Below are 17818 nucleotides of genomic sequence, written 5' to 3' on the forward strand. Positions count from 1 at the left end.
AAAAGGCAGAGGTTAATGCAAAGGTTTTTTTCCGCCTGCTCTCGCTCTAACTGGAAGATGTAGAGGGTAATGCTAATGTTTTGTCTATAGGAGAAAAGCAGAGGCTAATGCAAAGGTTTTTAGCCTGCTCTTGGTCTACATGGAAGATATAGCGGCTAGTGCTATTTTTTCTTTTTTCACACCTGCGGTTGTCTATGGGGGGGACAAAAGCAGAGGCTGATGCTAGGTTTTCTTTTTTAGCTAGTGTTGCTCTACCCAGAAGACATGGAGACTAACACTAGGTTTTTTTGGTTGTTGTTTTTTTTTGCTGTTCTCTATGGGGGAAAAAGCAGAGGCTAAGGCTAGGTTTTCTTTTTGAGCCTGCTCTTGCTATACCTGAGAGATCTGTATTTGAACTCTAGTTTGTTTGTTTATTTTATAAATCTGCTGTTGTTTGTGGGAGAAAAGCAGAGGCGAAAGCTAGGGGTTTTTTTGGCTTTTTTTTTAGCTTGCTTTTGCTCTACCAGGGGACGTAGAGGCTAATGGTAGGTTTTTTTTTTGTTTGTTTGTTTTTTGTTTTTTTTAAGCCTGCTTATGTCTTTGTGAGAAAATGAGAGGCTAATGCTAGTTAGCCAGCTAAGGTTTTTTTTTCCTGCTCTTGTTCTACCTGGGAGATAGATTCTTTGGGAGAGTTTTTTTTGTTGTTGTTTTTTAAATCTGCTGTTATCTGCTGCAAGAATATAAAGTCAACTTTTTTGCTACTCTTTTTCTTTGGGAGTCATTCCACGAAATGAAGTTGAAACTACAGCGAGTCATCGTGCAAAATTCCGCTTTCGGACGCCGCCTTTCACACGCCTCGTTTTTCCGCACGGAAAAGTTCAACGGCCGGAGGAGCCAGCAGACGAGTGTTCCTCTGTTCCAGCCGGCGTCCTTTATCAGCCAATTATCCCCGCCGGCGCTGCACACGCACGCACAGCTCAGGTGGGGGGGGCGCAACTCTCCTTTGTGTGTTTTTTAAAGGTAAATTGCTGGCTGCGTTTATAAGGCAAAAGCGAGAGCTGTCATCAAGCGCGTCCACCGGCGTCTAGCGACACCGAACCACTCATTAAGGCCGCACCGTTTTTTTTCCCAGCGGTCGTGAACGTCACGGGAATTTAACTCCGGACGCTCGGAAGGCTGTGCCCTTTTCGAGTAGGAAGAAGAAAATATTCATGGTTTGTTGGTGTCAACATTTTCATTTGGGTGTTTTTTTAATTGAATTTAATTGAAATCCTTTATTGTCATTGTTCTGTAAAAAAATATATATAATTAAAACGGTAATAAAATAATAATAAAACGTTTTTTTGCTCCATAACAAATTTAGTCACTTTTTTTTTCCTTTTTGTGGAGTGCGTATTGGGTTGGAGTCCCTGCTTTTCTACCAACACCCACCAGGTGACACGTCCCAAAATTCCTGGAGGGAAGTGACTTTCCAAACATGATGCATTGCTGCTGTTCATTTGGGTGTTTCTTTTCTCAAATTTAATTGAATTGACTTGAATTGAAAGACTTTATTGCCAGTGTATTTCAAAACAGCGAAATTCAGAGTGCAACTCCACTGGGTACGAAAAATGAATAAATATGAATAAATAAATGAATAATTAAAAAAAGTATTTTGTGTGTGTGTGTGTGTGTGTGTGTGTGTGTGTGTGTGTGTGTGTGTGTGTGTGTGTTCCCAGAGTCCAGACGGGCGATTTGAAGTGCAGGGTCGCCACGGCAAGTCGGTGCTGACCATCAGCGGCGTGCAGCTCTCCGACCTGGGTCGCTTCGACTGCGAGGCGCTCAGCAGGATCGGAGGCCACCAGAAGAGCATGTACCTGGACATCGAGTGTGAGTGCAGTACAGCATTTATTTATTTTTACTCTTGAGGTCTGAAAGCAGCCGAGGAAAAAAGGAGAAAATAAGTATGTGTGTCAGTCATGGACGTGTATCCATGAACTGCATAGAATGCCAGATTTCTTTTTCCCAGTGGCAATCCGTGGTATTGCAACAAAAAAAAAAAGTGTTTTTTTTTTTTTTGTGCACATATTGAGTGCAATACAAAAATAAACTCCAGTAAAACGACATGAAACCCAGTTCATAACTGGTCTTTATTTTGTGTTTTTTAAAGTCATGGACTTTTAATCTTTATGAATTTTTTTTTATAAAATTTAAAAAATAAGGATGCACCAATACCCCTTTTTTTTTACAGAAAGTACTTCTGTACGCACCAATACTGATACCGAGAACTTGATAAGGCCATGACACATTATAGAATTACTACTATGCATATGTACTACACGTACATATGCAACTGGCTTCGGTGTTGTGATATCAGCAAGTATTTTATTTTATTTTATTTTATTTTACGAGGACGAGTAGAGTACTCAGCCCCGGTATCGGTATCCATAACCAACACTGGTATCAGTATCGGTGCGTCCCTATAAAAACAATGATAAAGTCCAGAAAATCCCCGTAAAAAGAGCGCCAGCGTCTCGGCTCATCCTGATTGGCTGATTCTGTCCCGCCTGACGCCTCACGTGACCTCCACAGAGGCATGATGGGAGAATGAGGCTACTTGCGCCTGCTCTTGCCGCGATGTACCTGCGAGGATGCACTTTGGTCCTCGGTTCCTGTTGGTTCTCTTAGATCTGTTAAGAGAAAGGAAAAAAAGAAAAAAAAAAAGCATCCATGTGCTGAAATCAGAAATGGAAAACGAATGAAAAGCCCCCGGCTCGGTTTCTGAGTTCGAGAGTTCAGCCTTTCTAACAACTCGTGCTGCAGCCACGGCCGCTCTTATAACATCTTTATATTATTCTGAACAGCTTCTGCCTGGAAGGCCTACAGGAGGGTTAATTAGCGAGAGGTCTTTTTACCCTTTTTTTTTTTTTTATTGTTGTTTTATTTTTTTTCCTTCCTTTTTTTTTGTTTTGTTTTTTGTTTCGGGTCTGGGCCGCGACGAGCTCACCCATCCCTCTCAGCCGGTTGTTTGGGGGTCGTTTGGGGGCAGCTTATCCGCTGCCTAATGAGCTGTGAAACAAAGATCTCCATTTCGGCCTCGGAAATGATTAGATTCATTATGAGAGCAGAAGAAACTCCGCTGCTCCTACAAGACCAATTGGAAGGGTTTTTTTTTTTTTTCCCCCTCTCCTCTTCCTCCTTCTCCTTCTTCTTCTCCTCCTGTATTTATTTATTTTTTTTAATCCGGCTAGAAAGCGCCAGAGGAACAATAAAAGAGCGAGGTGCAGGCAAACAAATATATTCAGAGAGCTGCGCCGAAAATGAAGACTATATCTCTGTTGTCGGGCGGGAAAGCAATTTTCTCCTCCCCTGACCGCGGCGACTCCTCGCTTCAGGATCCCGCGCGGAAAATTTGTGCAGCGTAATTCTTGAAAAGTCTCGCTCACGGGGAGGGGAGGGAGGGGAGGGGCGAAGCGTAAAAACAGATTTGACGTCACCTTCATGTCACCAATCTCAGCAACAAACCCTCCAGGAAGTGAAGGATTTTAAATATACATATACATATATATATATGTGTATATATATATATGTATATGTATATATATATACATATATACATATATACCACTCAACTTGAATAAATTATGTGAACAGTAAAAAAGTCATTGAATGGCTGTATTTCATCCATTTTTTTTAGAGTGATTTAAATACGGTGGGGCTTCAAAGACAGATATTTTGTTGTAACTTTGCTTTGGCTCGTTTCCAATCGACATTAAAACACGTTTTCGACATATCTCATGATATATTTTTTTTCTCCTATGAGGTGGGTCACCAAAACACTCCATCCATCTGCTCCAGTCAGAAAGTTTGCACCGCCCTAGTTTTTTTTTTTTTTAATGTGGTACAAAAATGTAACAATAATAATGATAATAATAATAATAATAATAATAATAATAATAATAATAATAATAATTTTCTTCTCCATAAAAAGTCTTTTGATAATGCTTTTTTTGTACTATAACAAATTCTCATTTGGTCCTCACCTTTTTGTTTGGCTCGGGGGGTCCTTGATTTTCTACCACCAGTCACCAGGTGACACCCGCTAAAATTCCTGGAGGGAGGTAGTGACTTCAACCGGCTGCTGCTGCTGCTGCTGCTGCTGCTGCTGCTGCTGCTGCTGCTGCTGCTGCTGCTGCTGCTGCTGTTTTTTCCTTGCTGTCTTTCTTCTTTTCCTTTCTCCCCTCCGGTGCCGCAGCTGACTCCCACTCTGCCGAGCGACACGGGCTGTTAGTCTGAGTGCGGCGAGGCCGAGCGCCACCGCCACCGCCGCCACCCGACTAATGAACTCATTTACTAAGTCGGCGCAGCCTGCGGGGGGATAACGCGTCCTCGCCTGTGACAGGGAGCTGGGCATCAATCTCTTTAATGGAATCCCGCAAACGGGCATAAAACAAGCGTAATGCCTCCCTGACTGAGGCGGCGCTGACTGGGCCCAAAGAGAAATGCGCCACCGTCCATTACCGCCCCTCCAATTTGGCCCCGGCCAACAAACAAACAAACTAACTAACAAACGTCCGTTTACACCAGCGAACTTTAAGTCTCGCCTGCTTGATGCCAGAGGCCGGGTAGCTTTAATTCAGTTTCCTCAGGTGGTAGAATGGTCTTGAGACTAGATTTCGTCTTAAAAATTGCATTTATTTATTTCTTTGTGTTTTTTTATTTATCTATTTTTATTCTTTATTTATCTATATTAATTTTGGTCTGTTCAGTAGAGCTGGATTTTCATCTTTGGTACATTTGTAGAACCCCAATCTGATCAAATATCTAAAAGTTAATTGTGTCAGTCACCGTCATCAAGATCTAAAGTTGTTTTTTGGCAATTGGCGTTCACATTTGCAACGATTACTGTACTGTCATGCCAAAGAAGTCAAAGAAAGTGTGACTCCACTTCATTGAGGTGGATCAAAATATAGGAAAATGAAACATTTGGGTCACGGATGGGAAAACAACTAACTTTGCTTGGTGGAAATTCTTATTTGAATTCGCCATTAAAATGCGAAAATAAAACTTGGGTGCAGTAATGGCAATGTATTTTAGTTTTGTTTCAAATTGGTTTTAAAACATCTGGTATCAGAAAGAGTACTGTCTATCGTTCTGGAACTGGCATCATATCAGAAAATGTTGGTACAATTTTGGTACCCAGCAGTACTGCGGTCCAAATCAAGTGCAACTTGGCTTTGAATTGTTGGAGTAGTCGGACTCTCGTAGTTCTCGCATTACTTCAGTGTGGTACTTGGGTCCAAGAGTAACCAACATGATCTTTGATTGCCCAGTGGGACAAAAAAAATCTCCAAATTCAACAGAAATGTATCCTGTTCTCTTTGCCAGAATCCCCTCTACATTTTTGCAGAGTCTCAGTCAAGGGTTCCAGTGTAGCCGCAATATGCTCGTATCTCTTGTAAACCTGCTTGAACCTCAACACTGTGTTTTTTGCAAATCTAACCTAGTGAGTTTTGCACCAGTATTTCCCGAGGTGTCATTAAAAAGTCGGGTTCTTTGGCCGGTGCTGACGTCGACCCATGTGTCCCCCCGCAGACATACCCAAGTTCATGACCAACCAAACCATCTACTACTCGTGGGAGGGGAACCCGGTCAACATCAGCTGCGACGTCATGTCCAACCCGCCCGCCACCATGCTGTGGAAGAGGGAGCGCTTCACCATCTCAGCCGAGGCCACCGCCAACACCCGGGTGCACACGGTCCCGGGAAAGTCAGTGTTGGAGGTGGGTCCAGTCCAGCGGGTGACTCAGTAGCGGAAAGATTCCGAATTTTGAATTGTTTTTCACGCTCTCTGTGGCTTTTTTTTCCTTATTATTCTTTTTTAATCTTTTATCCGCGCTGCTCGACATCGGATTATTAAGTTTCGCGAACCTGCTGTTTGTGGAAACAACAAAGCAACGGCAGTAAAATCTCATAGAAGTCAAAGATGGTACACTCCACCGTTGGCAGTGGTTGTTGAGGTTGGGGTTTTGGGGGGTGGGGGAGGGCAACGGATGGCCAGGAGTGTCTGAATTGAATTTGTAGATTTTTCCTGCTTTAAATACGGTGTTTTATCTGCTGCATCGTCATTGCAGCACTATGTTCCTCTTCACTGGACGCCCAACAGGCCATAATGAAGCGATTACGAACACAGCCTCATGTCGACCGTCTTCGTAATCAGGCCTTTACCGTGATTTATCTTGTCTAGAGTTGCCTGAGGTGAACTCTCTCTCCTCTCTCTCTCAGTCTCACTCTCTCTTACTCTCACTCTATCTACCTATCACTGGAAATCTGCAACGCAGATCCAGATTGTTTCCGTTTCTAAATTTTTGTTTCTTTTCTTTAATTTATTTGTGTATTTCAATTTTATTTTATCACATTCTCTCGTCTGCTTTATGACTTACCGGCACAAAGGATAAGAGAGAAGAAATCATTTAAAAAATGATAATGATCGAAAAGAAAACCTCAGGGATTTTTCTTCTCAGTGTCCACAGATATTCTCATATCAATATCAGAGGTTTTCTGTTTGTTTTTAACATTGTTATACATAAACCTTGGAACAGTTAGAACATCGGGCAGAGTTCAACTACGATTATGCTCTGAACGAAAAAGAAAGAAAGGAAGAAGGACGGCAACAGACATGAACAATTACAAAAATACAAAAATGCCTCAGACATCAATAGATCTTGGGGTCTTGAAAGTTTAACAGGCCGAGTGGTTTTCAGGTCATTCAATCTCTCTGGGGTTCCAGGTAACCCCCATGTCGGACCGGGACTTCGGCCGCTACAACTGCACGGCCAGGAACAACATCGGGATTCGATACCAGGAGTTCATTCTGGCCCAGGCAGGTGAGTCCGCGGGCAGGACTGGTGTGTTTTATTTTGACTCCCCACTTGTGAACGTGTCAAGTCAGGAGGCCCACGCCTCCAAGAAATTGCGGGTAACCGTTCCGCTGCTGGAGCTAGGGCTAACGGTAATGGCCTCATTTGCAATTTACAGCGAGAGAAATCCCACCACCACAACTGCCGGCCCGTTATTCAGCCTGGCCTAATCTCAAATAGCAGTGGTCTGATTTACCTTCGGCCCACCCATTGCCTTTTCCTGAAGTACCCCCTAATTTACGGTAGTGCGGGGCCGATACACAATAGTGTCGTCCAATTATCTTTAGTGCAGATTGAATTGCCCGGGCTGCAGAGGAAAGCATCGGGCAGAAGGGGAAAAAAAAGCTGACCTAATGCGGGGAAACGATGTGTTTCTGAGGCCGTTCCGACACAAAAGTGCACTCGCGCAAAAAACGTGCGGTAGAGGACAGCCTAAAGGGCTAACGATCACTCGGGCAATGAAAGACTGCATGAGTCCAAGCCAGCCGTGCACGCGGCGAAGTAACACTGTGCCGCTGTTGTTAAAGTGAAGAATAAAGAAACAAGAAAACGCAAACTACTTCTTGGCTGGCTCCAAAATTTGTTTAGCGAGGGTTCGAAGAGAGTCAAATTCTGCTTTTTTTAATGCATATTAGTGCCCAGCAATTGTGCTGCTGGCTTGGCAGGAGGCCACCATGGATGTTGTTCTCCTTAATCACATGCTCTGTCAAGGTATGTTTCCTTTAAACGCCCAGCGCGACGATGGCTGACGAGCTCACACTGTAATTATTTGTCAGTCAGGGGAAGTCATTTATTTTGATCCAGGCGGCATTTCATTAGCTCCAACAATGGCCTTTTAAGAAGAGTGTGTGGCGTCGGGCAACCTTTTAAACACAGCGGCGTCCATCAGAGAGCGGGCAGCAAGGGGCCTGTCAAAACCAGCGTTCAAGGGTGAAGCGTAAACCCGTGGACACGTTAATGGCACCGCACGTCCGTTAACTCGGAAGCCTGAATTCAGACCTGGGAGCAGCGGCGCAATCGGGTCGAAACGTTCATGAAGCGCGACCATTCTTTGGTTTGTGGTTTTCATTGTTTCATCTGTGTAAATGTTCACTTTAATTTTGATTCACCAATTTGAACTTTAAAACATCAGAATAAAACGAATATTTTCCTTTCACGCCCGTGAGATATGAATCTGTTTAGAGAGAGCAAATTCCTAAATTTGGAAGAATGAAGCAAACCCTGTGACTCGTTCAGTCTGGCAGTCAAGCAACTTCTTTCCTCAACTACATCTTCTTTCAACTGACTGAGTCACTCAATAGAAGTAATGCTAATGGGCATGTTGCTTTATTATTGTACATTTAAAAAGGCGTATAGACTGAATTGCGTCTATATTAATAGCACTTAACAAGAAAAACAAAAGCAATAAATGGAATTCAGAGCCCGCGCCACCAGGGTTTGCACTACGCAACTGCATAGGTCGGAATGTCTTAAAAAGCATCTGCTGGGTGTCATCTGCAAACGTAGTGACTTTGAAAGGGTCCATGCTGGGTTCATTTCGTTGTGTGATGCGCCCAAAAAGTAACTGATGATTACGTTTTTTTTTGCACGCACTCCTCCAAGATGTTTTCTTGTCCGCTCGGCATTTCAAATGCACAAATTCACCCCCCCCAAAAAAATGTTATACCCACAGCGAAGCGGTAGTGCGCGTTTGACCGTGGCTGGGATTAAACTATTCATGCAGAGATTAAAGGAGGTTTAAAGATTTGCTCACCAGTAAGTCTGGATTTGTTCCTGAAGAAACGTTTCGGACATAACGCCTTATTACCCAACAAAGGCAGTCGATATGAGGATTAAATTTTATACAGTGAAGGGCTTTTTAACTGGCATGCCAGTGTTGTTTGTTTGAAAGTTTCCCCAAGTTTCCCAGGTTGTGTGCCAAACTTTTTTTGTTTTTGTTTTACCAAGTTGTTGCTGCTGGAGCCTCATTTTCGGGGGCTGAAAGATTGGTTTCCAATCACCAAGAGAGCCGAACCCGCCTCATTATTTCAGCCCACCCTCGCTCTTGCCGGCCTCTCCCAACATAGTAGTGAATTCAAGATGCACAAGGTTGTCGGACCCTTTGACAAAACATATTTTCTGCCCTTTGAACCTCGACTGATCTGCACTCACGCCTAAAGCATTGCAAAATATGCACTACCCACAAGTGCGCTTTTCCTGTTGCAATGCATTTTAAGTGAGCATCCAAACCTTCTGCTGCCTTCTCCCAGACGTGCCCTCCAACCCGTACTCAGTGCGCCTGTCGGCCGTCTCCCAGCGCCTGGCCACTGTCACCTTCATGAAGCCCGACTCGCACGGCGGTGTGCCCATCAGCTACTACCTGGTCCAGTACAAGGAGGTGGGCTCGCAGGACTGGCGGGACGTCCGGTCGCACAGCGTTCAGAGTGAGTGGAGTCGACTTACTGTGTTGAGTTTGGGTGGATGAGTGAGTGGGTGGATGGATGGGTGCGTGGGTGGGTGAGTTAGGTGTGTGGGGGTTGGTGGGGGGGATGTGTAGGTAGATTTTATTGGGTGTGTGGGTGGATTGGTGTGGGGGTGGATGGGTTGGGTGGGTGGATGAATAGGCGGGTGGATAGGTAGGTAGTCCTTATTGGGTGTGTGGGTGGATGGGTTGGGTTGATGGGTGGGCGGATGGATGGATGGGTGGGTCCTAGTGTGGATGGGTATTACAGTGGATGGATGGATGCATGGATGGATGCATGGATGGGTGGGTGGGTGGGTTAATGTGTGTGTGGGTGGATGGAAGGACGAACAGACAAACTCCAGCTTTGTGCTCGTAGATGTGTTCGGACCCCTGCTTGCACAACAGAGATTCTACCCGCTGTTCACTCACACACGTCGGTCCTCGACAAACACATGAAAGGAGCCATTTGCTCAGAAATGAGAGACTGGTTTTTACATCACTTGACACTGGCTACCCGCGACGTTGCGGTTTCGTTTGAGGTTTTCACTTTGCTTTTGACGTCGTAGAGACAGCAAATCAAATAGTCAGAATTCATTTGTTTTGCTCGACGAAACGTTTTTTGCTTTTGCAGCTGTCAAAGAAAATGAACTAGCTTGAATATATAATGGAGCATTAAGCTCTCTAATTATTGTTTCCTTTATTTTGTACAGCAGCAAGTGCCTAATTATTTGCTTACATGTCTCTGCCCCCTTTATCTGCAAATTAGTTTCTGAACGCTCCCTCCCTGTTCCTATTTATTGCGGCATTGGCGTCACCCCACCTTCCGCCGTTTGTCGGTCGACAAACAGTCACGAGACACCGTTTCACACGAGCTCTCGTGACTTCAGTCTCTTCTCCCATCGTGCGCGATGGTTTAAAGGACCCATTCCACTTTCTCTTTTTTTTGTGTAGGGTGACTCAAAAATTGATTTGTGGAGCCTGTCGGCGCTTAGAGAGGAGTGTGAAGGCTGCTTTGTCGGAAAAAATAATATTCAAGAAAGGACCGACGGTCCTGAAAAATGCTTAGGACATGACCCTAATATCCTTCATTTCCGCCACAATTACAATACAGGGATGTGAAAATACACCGTTTAAACTGGAAAGAGGAGCAAAGGACATGCGCGCAGCGATTAATTCAATTGTACGGCCGCAGATCTCCAAGCTCAGTGCATTTTCTACGACCTAAAGTCCTGAAACTGGGAGCTGGGCCAGTTCCAAACTGGTATGAGACACACAGACACACACAACTGCAGATTTTTAACGAGGCGACTGGACTCGTTTCATTCCGATGCTTTCGGCCCAAATTGAAATGTCCGCTTATAGCCGAGAAAAGAAACTCTGCAAATTGCAAATTGCAGAATTTGTTTCCGGCTGCGGGTGCCGTGGAAACCTCTCAGAGCCTGGAGTATGTAATCTGCGCCGCAACTTTCACAAGGGGGCTTATTGGCCTTCTGAATTTGGAACGCCGTGCAAATAGACTGCGGGGGTTTCAAACTTCGCTGATGGCGCTTTATTCAATATTCAAGAGCGTAAATTGAGTCGCAATCATTTTACTGCCTGTATAATTACAATGATCTTGTCGTAAATGGCCTGTGATATTAGGAAATCCGCACTCATACCCAGGACCTGGTTGTGGACTATCGTATTGTAGTATAATATTTCTGTGAGAACCCTCGGTACTATGAGGAGGAAACGTTGTAAAGGTGATCAAGGTTATACTGGGACATTGCATCGAGCATCACAAAGACATCAGAAAACCTGAACACTCCATCGCAGTATGCTCTCTGGCCAGTAGATGGCGCCAAATCCTGCACACCCAGCTCTTTAAAATGAGCCAAACCAGGAAGCAAAACCCCACACAGACCCCCGTGTCTAACCAATCTAATCAGCTCCAGTCCACCAGGTGTCACCACTGCCGCTGGCTATCTAACCCGATATCTGCCCTGTGTGTGCAGCGACGGTGGTGCTGACGGGGCTGGAGCCCAACACGACGTACGAGGTGCGGGTAGCCGCCGTCAACGGGAAGGGCCAGGGCGAGTTCAGCCACGCCAAGAACTTCCAGACGCTGCCCATCCGTGAGTTCCACCGCCTCCACCTCTCTTGAACATTTTTTCATTTGATCTGATGACCACATACAGAAAAATCCTGCAGAGCTGACTGGAAGTCTTAGTGATAGTGATTTATTTATTTTTAATGGTTTTGAGTGGGAATACTTCATGCCGTATTGCAAGAAGAAGGAATGCAAAATACATAAGCCTCTACTGTATGAAGAATACCCTGTTTGCTGCTATACGGTGAATGTAAGAACAAACAAATAAAAGAATGAATGAATTAAGCTTTTATTCACGTCACAAAGTTACAGTGAAACTTTGCAATACATGTTGCTCATATTGGGTTTGGGCATAATAAGTGTTCAAACAAGGCGACACGGTGGCGCAGTGGTTAGCAGCGCTGCCGCCTCACAGCAAGGAGGTTGTGGGTTCGATTCCGGGGCCCGGGCCTGGGGCCTTTCTGTGTGGAGTTTGCATGTTCTCCCTGTGTCTGCGTGGGTTCTCTCCGGGTTCTCCGGCTTCCTCCCACACTCCAGAAACATGCATGTGAGGTCAATTGAACACTTTAAATTGTCTGTAGGTGTGCATGTGAGTGTAAATGGTTGTCTGTTTCTATGTGGCCCTGCGATGAACTGGCCACTTGTCCAGGGTGTCCCCCTGCCTTCGCCCTAAGACAGCTGGGAGGGGCTCCAGCAGACCCCCGTGACCCTGAATCGGAATAAGCGGGTAGAGAAGATGAATGGATGGATGAAGTGTTCAAACATGGAAGCTATCATTCGCTTACTGTAAAGTAGTCATTTAGATGTTCAACAAATGAAAACATATTTAAATAAAGATTTCTTGATAGCTTGTCTTGTCTGCTGAAGTTAAGTTCAGAAAAATATTTGCTATCAGAAGTAACGCTGAGTACCCAGTTAATAATAGCAAATACTAGCCTCTCCCTATTTCTCTACTTCAACCTATGTCCATAAGCAATCACTAAGCTCGCTGACAGGCTTCATCACAAACTAATTGTCTAACATCATCCACCCATTTAGCAAAGATGCTGCTAATGCTGGCCGCCGCCGCTAACGTTTATAAGACGTCACAAGTGGAAACACACAAGTAATGGCGATAACATACAGAAAGCCCATGTCACATTCACCTATGGGGTATACGGCTTTTCCAAGCAGTGTGTGTTACTGCAAACACAACTTATTATAATGAGATTTCTTTCGTTCTTTGCTTTTCCTTCCACCGTGTTGATGAAACCCAGGCGCGCCAACATTTGGAAAACATCCAGCTTATTGGAGCCAGAAATAGATCCTGTCAAATTCTGTGTCTGGATGCAAAAAAAAAACGCAGACGCAGTTAAAAAAAAAAAAAAAAAATTATATGGCGCGTCAAAACTTTATGATTGGTATTTTATACCTTCTGGCAATCGGCACAGCGGGAGGGGAATAAATCTCACTCGCATTCCCCTCCATTAATCGAAACGCAGCGGCGGTGACGATGAGGAAGGGGGAGGTAATGCGGGGGAGGGGGTGGGGGGGCAATTAGCGAAATACGGTGAATAAGAAGAAGAAGCTCCAGTTAACATTAGTTATGGCTAATATGGATTTAATTCAGTCTAAAAGGGGCCTCGCTGCTCATGCAGCGTTCTTATCTCGTATCTCACTTTGCCACCTGCTCCCCTCGCTGCCAATGCACACACACTCACGCTGCTTCTCCCAGAGGACACACACACACACACACACACACACACACACACACACGCACTTATAGATGCATTGTTTTCCCACCTCCGCCCCTGCTCCTGTCTCCCCTCAGGAGAGCCCAGTCCACCCGCGGTTCACGGCCAGAGAGGAGTGGGCAAGGCCTTCCGACTGGGCCTGGTCAAGCAGGATGATGGCGGGATGCCCATCGTGGAGTACATCGTCAAGTACAAAACGGTGAGCGTGTTTTTTTTGCAAGCCGGCGCCAAAAAAACTCCAAGATTCTTCTTCCTCGCAAACGTGCTACATCATAACATTTCCTTTTAACTAGCCTCTCACTGCGGCTGGATAGCTAAAGTCTTTTTCAACATCATTTCCATGCGTCCGTCTTGACGCGTTCCCGCAGAATGCACTTTCCACACGCGCGTTCTTCCGTATCCAGCCCTTCCGCTCAATGTTAAGTGTGTAATATTTGGAGATTTTGAAGAAGAAACAACAACAAGTGGTTACATTTTAGATTGCAGTGCTCACAATCTCACCCTCCCTCTCTCAAGCTTGCCAGTGAACTACGGTGGCCTGCGTGCACAAACCTTGGATCGAAACCTCGCCAACCCTCTTCTTCATTGGTTTCTTTGAGGATGGAGCTTTCACCCTAATTACGAAATGCGCTGTCAGACAAGCTGCACTGTCCACACCAGGCTTCCTTAGAAATATGGTGGTGCTATACATAGTGTAATGTATATTCTTATATATAAATAAGAACCGTTCTATGGGTCGGAAAACCAAATTACTTTCATTGTACTGCAACTATACACTTTTATTAATGTATTTACTGGCAGTATGTTTTATATTGTAAATCAGGCCAAATAACACACAGGAACTTTTCTTGAGATTCATTCACGTCTAACTTGGCGACAACAGTTTTTTTTTTACCCCTTCGGATGCTTCCCATACATTTCCAATGTGAGCAAAATCCAGAGGGAGCGATGATCTCCTCTAGCGGGATTAAGGCCCGACACATCCCAGATGTTTCCCCAACAGAAAGTCTGTGGACGGACTGATTTCCACAAGTGGACCAGCTGAGAAGAGGAGCGAGTGGAAGGAGAAGGAAGGGATGATTTTACTCATCATTCATTTTTTTTATTTTAGTTCACATTTAAATTTCAGTTCACACAAAGAAGAGGTTTTCAGTGCAAACAATAGAAATTCCCACCGCACACACCAGCTTTCCAGAGTGGGAATGTTTGAAAAGAAGACCGTGGAAGGAAGAACACGGAGGGATTCGTCCTCTCACCCTGGGGGCGAAATCATGTTTTATCCATTGTCCCGCCGCCCCGCCCGCAGAGTCGGAGTTTGCCGCTTCCCAATCCCGGAATTCGACCCTGAATACAAAACTGGATTCCCACCTGGATTCAAGTTTGCGAATTCCTGACGTGAAAAGGGACTGATTTCCACAAGTGGACCAGCGGGGGAAAAGGCGGCAAGTGGAAGAAGAAGGGATGGACGATTTTCTCAAACATTTGGAATGTTAATTTTATTTTTTATTCAATATTCTTTTCCGGAGTAAGTTGAAGCCGGATTCCGCTGCCTTAACAAAACGCCACTTGTCCCATTCAAGGTCTGTTTTTCTTTCGTCTCTGCCTCCCTCTCTGAGTCGGAGTTTTTTTTTTTTTTTTTTTTTGCTTTTTCATTTTCTTTTTTTTTGCTTTTTGTCTCACATAAAAGGGACTCCAAAACAGTCTAAACGCATCGACCCCGCCTTTTGTTGCCGGACACAATGGCGATCTGTGGATGTGACATCGGGAATCTATCCAAACCGCTCTGAGCGAGCTGGCGAGCGAGCGCGACTCACCAGCTTAATAGGTTCCTGTCGATGGCGCCGAGCTGAGTGGCGAACTGAAAAAATACTCCGGCTGAGAACCTGTTTTACCTCCTTTTGCTTGCTTTTTTTTACCACTGTCCCTTCGTCTAGACCAGGAATGCGCAAGCAAGCGCACTCAACCGCTTAAGTTGTTGATTTTTATTGTTCGGCGGAGGCAGAAAGCAGCTTGAAGTCACCAGATAAGGCAGGCGGGCGTTTGTCCAGGAACCCTCGGCTGGACGAAGTGGATTATGAGTACCTCAAAAAAGAAAATAATAATAATAATAATAATAAAACACTAGTGTGACCACGTAACTGCTTTTCTCTCCCTTCCCGCTGCGGGAAGTGACTGCATGTTAAATAACGCAGCAGTCGGAAGCGAAAAGAGGACGTGGAATGAACCAATCAGAGCTCGCAAACAGCTTTCTGGTCAACTTCCTATGCACGCACGTTAAGTGTCTCAACACTTGAGAGGGACACGAGGTTTCACTGCAGAACGGTGAAGATTAGTTTTCAGAAATCGCAACCGCACATTTTTTTAAAATCCAGATTTCCAGAGTGGCAATGTTTGAAAACTGCCCTTGAGAACGCCCATTGCTCATTTGTTTTTTTGTATGTGTGGTTTTTGGGTTTTTTTAAACAATGATGTCATAGTCTCAGTTGACCAGATTTTAGTTTTTTTTCAAGGAGTGCTCTCACAGCGCCACACAAGGCCTGGGATAAGTACTGCAGCCTTTTTGTGTCGTCGTTTTCAATTATTCTGTCGCGCACAGGCAAACCTTTTGACTGGTGAGGCCATAATTGCTTGTACAATTTGACAGAGGGGGGCGGAGCAGCAGCAGATGGATGGAGTCTTTTGTTGAGCCACCTCATAGAAGAAAGAACTATATCAGAGGAAACGTAGAAAACGTGCTTTAATATCAATTAAAAATTAACAAAAGCAAAGTTACAACAAAATCCGTGTCTTTGATGCCCCACAGTGTTTAGCTCTTTATTGAAATGACTCTTAAAACATTGAAAATGTTGATGAAATACAGCTATTTTCTTGCTTAGTGACTGTAAATATCGTTTGTTCAGGTTCAACAGGCAGGATTTAAAAGCTTCACTGGCTGCGTGTGGCTCCCGGGCCATAGTTCGCGCATTCCTGGTCTAGACGAGCTAACATTTTTGGTTACGACTTTGTCTAAAATTGTCAGCTTCAAAAAATGCCTTCCTTGTGCAAACATTACCTCAGTTTCAGAGAGCGCTCTCACAGCGCCACACAAGGCCTTGCATTGGTACTGCAGCTATTCTTAGTCTTTTTCCAGCTGTTCCAGCTACCAGACTCGCCAACGTCTTTGGATACGAGTCTGTCTGCAAGGAGCGGTTAAGAAAATGGTGGGTTTTTCGAACCCTTCAGTGGGTGCGAAGGCATCCTCAGTCGAGTCGCTCGCGGTGACTTGCCTCGACTTATTTTTCCAGCGAATGCACCGCCTCCGAAAGCCGCAGTGGCTGGAGGATAAAAGCAGGGGTAGAGACGAGGCGCTCCGCTCCAACCCCACCTCCCCTTTTCGTTCTTTCGAGCATCGGCTTGGTCGGCCAGGCCAGGCGCGCGGAATGAAAGTGGGAAATAATGGGTGGGGGTGGAGGAGAAAGAGAACAGACGGATGCAGACGAGTACAGCAACTCGTGTGTACCCGGCGGGAATGAAGAAGAAGAAAAAACCAAGAAAACGGAGGCTTAGCCTTTGTGTTTTAACTGAGCCGTCTGTGTGGGCGCCGCCTCTGAAGCCCACCCCCTTCACCCCCCACCCTCCGAATCGGCCAGATTAGCAACAACATACACGCACACACATACACGCACACACACACATAGACACGCAGAAACAGAGAGAGTCAGACGTCGTTTCATGTGATTAAAGACGACTTCGGCTTCTCGGCTCCAACGGCTTTAGAAGCGAATTAAAGCAGATTCTCTCCCCCCTCACCCCCTTCACCCCTCCCCACTCCACCAACCAGGACAAGGAGGAGCAGTGGATGACCAAGCTGGTGCCGGGCGCCAACGACTTCGCCCTGCTGCAGCCGCTGCAGTGGAACACGCGCTATGAGGTGGAGATCACGGCGCGCAACGTGAAGGGCCTGTCAGAGCCGGCCTTCTACCAGTTCTTCATGCCGCAGAAGCCCAACATCACAGGTGAGAGGAGCCCCGCGTCTGTCCGTCCGTGCTGCATTGTGTGCCTGACTTCATGTACGCGAGGTCTGTGTGGGTAGAAAGCTAAGGTGAATCCTAAAGGCGAGGATGGAAGGACCCCTGACGTGGAGAGAGGGGAACCTGCTCAGGTCACGCCAGGGGCGTGGTCCTCTTTATTCTAGTGACTTTACTCTGATTTATTTATTTTCTTTCTTTCCCACTCCCAGCCGTGTACACATCTGTCCGGCCACAGCCACTTGAAAACAACACAAAACAACAACCGCCACCATGCTCAGTAATGCATTAAGTATCCAGCAGCCACGTGAAAGACTGATTATGTCCTGTCTAAATGGAAATGCGTTGTAAGCAACACAAGATATGTAGCAGTCATTTACAGCCGGACTTTAATTAACTGATGAACAGCAGCAGTCACAAGACACGTTTGTTAAGTGCTAATCTCTAATTAAATGGGAAAGTGAAGGTTGTGTCAAAAAAAAAAACAGTGTTTTTACAGTAATTCTGAATCTTTTTTAGTGGTGATAGATGGATAGATAGATAGATAGATAGATAGATAGATAGATAGATAGATAGATAGATGTACTTTGTTGACCCCAAATTGGAAAACTACACTGTTGCAGCACTAAAAACAGTACAACAAATAAATAAATAAAAAACAATACAAA

The 17818-nt window shown here is 45.1% G+C and overlaps 2 protein-coding genes across 3 annotated transcripts in view; one reads left to right on the plus strand and one right to left on the minus strand.

Moving 5' to 3' along the window:
• LOC142882825 (gamma-glutamylaminecyclotransferase-like) overlaps positions 1–17818 on the minus strand; it is a 301358-nt gene that overhangs the window by 250221 nt on the left and 33319 nt on the right. The gene's annotated exons all lie outside the window — the stretch shown is intronic.
• ncam2 (neural cell adhesion molecule 2) overlaps positions 1–17818 on the plus strand; it is a 181692-nt gene that overhangs the window by 139751 nt on the left and 24123 nt on the right. For both annotated transcript variants that reach the window (XM_076017504.1, XM_076017505.1), the window contains exons 9-15: positions 1698–1848; positions 5554–5741; positions 6749–6845; positions 9128–9301; positions 11316–11435; positions 13221–13342; positions 16964–17138. In XM_076017504.1, the coding sequence (XP_075873619.1) occupies positions 1698–1848; positions 5554–5741; positions 6749–6845; positions 9128–9301; positions 11316–11435; positions 13221–13342; positions 16964–17138 (1027 nt within the window). The remainder of the gene's footprint in view (positions 1–1697; positions 1849–5553; positions 5742–6748; positions 6846–9127; positions 9302–11315; positions 11436–13220; positions 13343–16963; positions 17139–17818) is intronic.

This window comes from Nelusetta ayraudi, unplaced genomic scaffold, assembly GCF_046127955.1.
Source record: "Nelusetta ayraudi isolate G7.1 ecotype Tasmania unplaced genomic scaffold, CSIRO-AGI_Nayr_v1 ptg000006l, whole genome shotgun sequence".
Taxonomy (NCBI): Eukaryota; Metazoa; Chordata; class Actinopteri; order Tetraodontiformes; family Monacanthidae; genus Nelusetta; species Nelusetta ayraudi.